Source organism: Anoplophora glabripennis, unplaced genomic scaffold, assembly GCF_000390285.2.
Source record: "Anoplophora glabripennis isolate ALB-LARVAE unplaced genomic scaffold, Agla_2.0 scaffold498, whole genome shotgun sequence".
NCBI classification, from domain to species: domain Eukaryota; kingdom Metazoa; phylum Arthropoda; class Insecta; order Coleoptera; family Cerambycidae; genus Anoplophora; species Anoplophora glabripennis.
In genome coordinates this window covers 1-7,163 of record NW_019416801.1, presented here as the reverse complement: position 1 = coordinate 7,163, position 7,163 = coordinate 1, and the positions used below count along the sequence as shown (strand labels likewise).

The following is a 7,163-nucleotide window of genomic DNA, read 5'->3' as shown; positions in this document are numbered from 1 at the left end:
ACCCATAGAGGAGTGATGCCTACTTGACACAGTACATTATTTATAGTAAGTATCATAAATTTTCAACGGCATAAATGAGAAAGTTATAGAATGAAAATACAAATTTTCCGCAGCTTTTCCAAAGCCCTATTTTCTTTAGTCCTTAGTAGGACTTATGCCAATGTTTTTTATGAGCTTTTCGAATATAATAATGTCATATTTCTAATTGGCATTAATGAGAAATTGGTAGACAAATAAAGATGTTTTTCACATTTTCTTACAAAGTTTTCCATTTTTAGGTCCCATGCGACACTTATGCCAAAAAAATTTTGTGATAAAATCGATACTTCTCTTCAACTTATGAAAATGGCATAAGTGAGAAATACGTCGCTGTACACATTATTTTTTTGAAAAGGAAACTTCAATTTTCACAAAGGTGTCCCGCAGCCCATCTTTTAAATTTAGTTTATTGTACTTGTCTCTCGGTTACCTGCACATGTCCTGCCGATGCGTACAAGCATGAGGAATCGTTTCCTTCTCGTGCAGAATATGCTCATCTTCATACCGCAAAACGTACGAGAAAGTTTCTTCACGCCAACAATGTGGTAACTCTCAATCACCCACCCATGAGTCCCGACTTGAACCTCATTGGGCATGTTTAGGACATGCTCGGGCGTCGATGACGACGAGATTATCCACAATTACAAAATCACAATCAATTGACCCAGGCTCTTTTACAGTATTGGCAAGGAATTACGCAACGAGGCATCCGGCGGTGCATTAATATGCGAGACCGCTTGGAATCGGTGATCAGGAACAGAGGCGGCAATACCCGATATTATATTGTGATCTGCAACGTCAAATCAACCAATTTTTTTACGTTTGTGAAACTTGTGAATATGTTAAAAAAAAATTTTGAAAGATTTTTTTTTAATTTTTTTTATAATGAACGTTTTTTGATGAAGGAAATATGGATTATTGCTAAAAAACATTTTTAACTTAAAAAAATGAATAAAAAGTGAAAAATTACTTATTACATACATTGATTTTCAGCAAAACGACAAATTTAAACATTCCGGCAACTAAGAAAAATAAATCGCAACGGTTTGAAATTATTAGGGTTTCATTAGGACACTTTGAGATTGAAAACTTACAGACGATATCCTTAGTTTATTCATTATTTGCAAAGTAATGTCAAGTTATTCAAATATCCCTAATTATGTAATTTTTCACCTTTCTTCTAACCAACATTTTCACTTTGAAAAATCTTTTTTTTTATCAAAAACCCGTAATTACGAATTGTAGAGAATACTTTGCAGTTTCCAAAACCCTACCTGAATTTTCTGTACGACCATTATTTCCCGAGTAATTGATTGCCAACGTCAAAAATGATTTGTTTGCTTTGATCGACGATAACACAGCGACAAATAATCGTACAAGGCTCCGCAACCACTCAAATTGAAGTAAATTAAATTATCTAAAAAAGCTTTGTGATGAAATTACCAAAAAAATTATTTGAAGTGCATAGGCCTTTTTAAAGAAAGAAAAAATTAACAATTTTATTTTTCCGTTGATTTTCTTACGATTACTCAAAAACTGCTGATGGTAAAAAAATTTAAACTGCAGATCGGAAAACTAGACACCTGAAGCTTCAATTTCCTTATTTTCTAATTATCTACGGCCATTTCCCTCCAAGTTACAGCTCTTTGAAAATCACCCAAAATTTTGGTACTTTTTTAATATCCCTTAATTTTTGTGCCTAGTGTATATCGAACTGAATGATGGAACCTTCTATAATAAGATATTTTTCCGAGAATTTAAAGTATTGCTTACTTAATTTAAAATTGGAAATATATAGGATATTCTCTTTAAAAAACAAAAATTTGGTTTATATATAAAAATATTAGACATTGGTATATTGTAGATTACATTTTAATTTGGCTCTTCGAATATCAAACCTTATATTTAAGCTAAAGTCAAATTCTGACCTATATTCAAAAGGGGTGATAACAATGTAGAAATAAATAAATAAATAAATAAATAAATAAATAAATAAATAAATAAATAAATAAATAAATAAATAAATCTAATATTCTAATATTTCCACGACATTCCGCTTATTAAATTATCTAATTCTATTATACCCGATAAAGTTTTTGAACTTTTCAAACAGATTACTAAGAATTCGCAATCGTGATGTTAGCTTAATAAAATTATTTTATACAAGTCTATTCAAGCTATTCACTTCTGTTTCATTTATTGAAGGTTGTATTGCGTTAAAAAATTATCTATCAAGCGGGTATGAATAATGGCAAAATAATAAACAATCACTGAACATAACAAAATGTTACATTATGACAATAAAAATTAAGCTAAGGACTATAATGTGGTTACAGAATTGCGTAGAGTTGAATTAAAAAATTTGGGTGTAATTTTTTATTTTAAATTAAATTATATGCCTCGTATTAGTCGCATTATATAGTAAGAAACATTATCCATCTTAAATGCGTTTGTCAGATCAAAACTTGAGCATGCATCCATCATCTGGAACCCAATATTTGTTACTCACTAACTGGATTTGGAAAAAGTTCAGAGCAAATTTCTTAAATATCTCCTCTTCATAATCTTAAGTAGGTTTGATGTGAATCATTAAACATTACGTCAAAAGCACTTTTCCCTTTTATTCTTACACGTATAAACTTTTAAATAATAACTGATTATCCTGATATATTTTGTAACTCCTGTACGTTATTATACGTATCTACTGCAACAGTAACAATGTTACGCAACGTCCATCAATTTATACTATTTATCTAATATAGTAATATATATTGTCGGTCGATAGCCGCGCGGTTTAAGGCGTCAGTTCTTTAATCGTGTGCAAATTTCTGCCCGGGTTCGATTCCCGCGGCCGGTAGACCGTATATTAGCTATGCTTGTACAGAGGATTGGCACCCTCTGTGCAGGTATGGTAGGGGGAAGAATGTTGGCTTGGGTCAATGTGAGAGATTGACAACAGTTGGCATTTGACCCCCCCCCCCTAATTAATGAGGTTTTCCAGGTTTCCCTCATTCCTGCACTGAATGATGGTTAGGTCCTACCAACATAAGTCGTTCCAGGGCGCAAATGCGGCCTGCCTAATAATAATATGCCGCCTCCTCTCCCGCACAAGTNATAATAATTTATACTATTATTTATCTAAATCATTAAGTCACTTTTTAATTTGGCAAGCGCCAATGTTTGTAACTAAGTGTAGTATTTCAGGATGTGCCTTTTTATATATACAGGTCGTACTGACTAACCTAAGGAACAAGTCCCTGAGCTCATTCTGAATAAAAAAGTTATAATATACATGGGTTTAATTCTCCATGGTTACCGAGCTATGGACCTTTACAGTTTAGAGATAATGTTTTAAAATCAATCTCCTAGCTATGAACATATTGACAAAACAAGGCATAGTTGACATGTCAAAATTTATAAACGTCAGTTTATGTACATACCTAGTAAACTGTGTGAACGTGTTTCTAAAAATACCTTTTCTATCAACATACCTGTGCTATATCCAAACGAAGAGTATGTAGTTTTCATTTATGGATTTTGTGACGGAAATTCGCCAGCTGCCCGTAGAGAATATCAACGATGACCTCCAAACAGAAGAGTGCAAAATCGTCAAACATTTGATTCTGTGTTTCGACATCTGCGAAAGCGTGGTTCATTTTTATCAATTTCAACTAACTATGAACGTCCTGAACAGCAAAATTTGATTGAGCAAGAAAACCTTTTGCATATAATAATAGAAGACAGTCCACAATTAAGTACTAGAAGAATTTTCCTCATTAGAGAATATCACGAACATTACATAGCAATCTATTGTATCCTTATCATGTCCAACAGGTTCGGCATCTGAAACCGCAATTTAGATTTTTCCTTTGAATAAGACACTTTTTTGGAAAGAAAACAATTTATTCACCATCGGAACATTAGTGTCTCAGAAAGCAAGCAAAAATGAACGTAGAATTAGAGTTTTTATCATATTTATAACATTGGATATGCTGAGCTTGCATCGGATGACTGTCTTACAACAACCTATATGATGTCATGCATCAGATAACATAACTCGCATGACTTACTTTCACGGATACATATTTTCCAATGGATTCAAGTAAATCTTCAATTAGTAAAACGTATTTTATTTACCGATGAGTAGTTATTTACTCGAGACGGGGTGAAAAATATGCACAACTCTCACTGATGGTCTGATGAGAATCCTCATTTCAAGAAAAAATTTACTTTTCAACAACGATCTTCTATGGTCTGGTATGACATAATTGATAATCAACTAATTGAACCCTTCATGAAGAGCGCCTTACGGGAGAAGTTTACACCAACTTTTTACGTAATAAATTGTCAGGTCTATTGGAAGATATTCCTGTACTTACAAGACAACAAATGATATTACAACATGCTGCAGTTACTACTCATTTTAGTCGACAAACGAGAGGGTAACTTAAGGAAAACTAAATATATTTGATCGGACGTGGAAGATCACATTCTTGGCCACAGAGATCACCATATCTCAATCCATTAAAGTACTACCTGTGGGGCCATCTTAAAAGCTCAGGATACGAGATAGTAATTAATAATAGAGAGGAACTTAGAATTACTGACAATTGTCAGCAAGTGAGGGATAACCCGGAGATTTTAAGAGCAGTCACTCAATCTATTCTTGGTGGTGCTGTACAGTGTATTATTGCTGAAGGAGGACATTTTGAACCACGATCAAACACAGTAAAAGTTTAAAATCTGTGTAAGTATATGTAAGTACTTATTTCTAAACTTTTAAAGAAAAACTTTTTACTCAGCGTGACCTCAGAAACTGGTACTTTCAGTTTATCTAGTACGTCATACAACACCCTGCATAGATCAAATGAATAAATAAAGATTGTTATATACATAGATGATTTTAAATTGAACATAGTATTTATTATTAGTGGTTTAAGTAAAATTTGTCTTTTCATCCGTTATAATTTATGGATGGAAGGAAACTGTGAAGAATTCATTTATTGATGCAATGATTTCTGAAAATAAAGACTCCATACGAATTCAAAAATTGGTCACACACACGGTCCATATTTTCGATACTAACAATGAATATCTGCAAACTACCACATAATCTGATTTCAGGTGTTCGGGGTGTTGGTCACACTGAAGAGTTGGGTTATTTATGGGACGCGCGCATTTCTAGTGGATCTCCTGATGATCCAGAAGATGTTACCACACGTCACCGTTTGTTAACCCTATGGTCAAACTTTGTCAAATACCTGTGAGTACTTAAAATCAGAATCGCGTAAAATAATATTTATCCACGATTTACTTTAGAAACCCAACGCCAGAAGTGGACAAATTCCTGGGAAACGTGACGTGGGAGAAAGTTAGTCCAAATAATTTGGTGTATTTGAACATCAACCATACACTTGAAATGCAGACGAACCCAAGAGACTACCTCAAATGGGAAAGAATTATAGACGTGTATGCTATACCTCCATTGGTTAATTACTAATGTATCTTGAGAAATAAACTGTATCATTTTATTGTTTTTATATATGCAGCGCATTTTCTGTTAGGTGCAATCTGGTCAAAAGCTGTTTGAATATGACTAACTTATACTCGTATACTCCCTGCAATTACTAAATAAAGTTTTTGTTTTGCTATCATTATGGAATGATCAAAGTATACAATGAAGGCGTTAAATATTATTTGCTGTCAAAGTCGATAAAGCACCTTTTTTTCGTTGTTACAATGTTGCATAATATCTAGGTCCTTGAAGAATTTTTTTGATTGAAAAAGGAAAAGGAATATTGTACCAAGGTACTAAAATATTTATTGTAATAATTATTGTAATATTTTAAAATAACATAGTTCTTCACACAATCCCATATGATACAAAGTTTTCTTTGAGGAGGATTTCAAATTCGTGTTTTAAAAACAACAGTTTACAATATGTAAAATGTGATGAAATTTAAAATACCGTTACAATCCCATATTAAATATATGAATTGATTGCATGAATTAATATAAACCCATTTTACCTATCAAATAAAGCTACAAAATATTCAATGCTGATATTGAAGAATTATTATTGGAAAAAGTGTGTGGCAAGTTACTAGTTCTTTCAGTTTCTGTAGAAGCGTGACGTAAGTAAGAAAACAGCTTTGCGATAGATCAGCTGATAAAATACCGAAACGTAAATACTACTTCGGAGTTATCTCCTTCATCGATTTTCTTAGATTCGTAATCAATTATAACCACTTAAGTACCTAAGCTTTTTAAAAATAAAATATTTCATCTTGTTTATCTCATTACCTACGTGATTTCCACATGTCCATTTTTACTTTTTAAATAAAACTGTAACCTTTGCCGATTTTTGGGTTACTTAAATTGAAGTGTTTGTTGCTTATACATAATTATTAGTTCAAAATACTTAAAAAAAGATATTATTAACTTTAAGTACAATAAGCCTTTTTCTGGCAGATGTAAATAATATTTGTTCATTGACTGTATATCTGATGGTACTAAATAATTTGTTGTTCGCCAATAAATAAATAAACAAATATATTATTATTAATATTAGTATCGTTAAAAATTTTATTTTTTCATCAATCAGCTAATTAATAGAAATTTCTTTTTATGATATTTCTAATATTTCTCCGACTGAACTTCAGTAATGGTCTTGCAACTTCAATTATAGACCAGTGCTTAAGCCTTCAAAAATGGTATAAAGTAAAAAAAAAATATAGTAGGATGAAACCCATTGGAAAAGGAAGAAAAAATAACAGAAATGAAAAGAAAAATAATTTACGGGCGATCTGAGGTCGGGAAGGGGAAGGGGTGAGTTTTTAAGGGTAAAAACGGTATATCTTGTTTTCCGGAAAAACTACAAATCTTATGGAAAAAAGTTAAATAGCAAAGCTGTAGATAATAAAAAGATCTACAATTTTTGTATTTACACTTTTTTCACATATCCTCAAAATTTTGTGAAAAATTCAAATAACCAAGTTTTTGGTTTTTTATTTTTATCTTTTACAAACAAATTTTTTTTTTCACGAAATTTGGTGAACACTTACGTATTTATGTCCCAAACACGCTGTAATTTTTTTGATTTGAAATATTTATTTTTTCACCTT

General features: G+C 31.9%; 1 protein-coding gene across 1 annotated transcript in view; it reads left to right on the top strand.

The window, feature by feature from the left end:
* LOC111691939 overlaps positions 1–5,562 on the top strand; it is a 6,886-nt gene extending 1,324 nt beyond the window's left edge. The window contains exons 2-3 of the mRNA XM_023455482.1: positions 5,164–5,302; positions 5,359–5,562. Of these exons, the coding sequence (XP_023311250.1) occupies positions 5,164–5,302; positions 5,359–5,539 (320 nt within the window). The 3' untranslated portion in view covers positions 5,540–5,562. The remainder of the gene's footprint in view (positions 1–5,163; positions 5,303–5,358) is intronic.
* Positions 5,563–7,163: the final 1,601 nt, after the last annotated feature.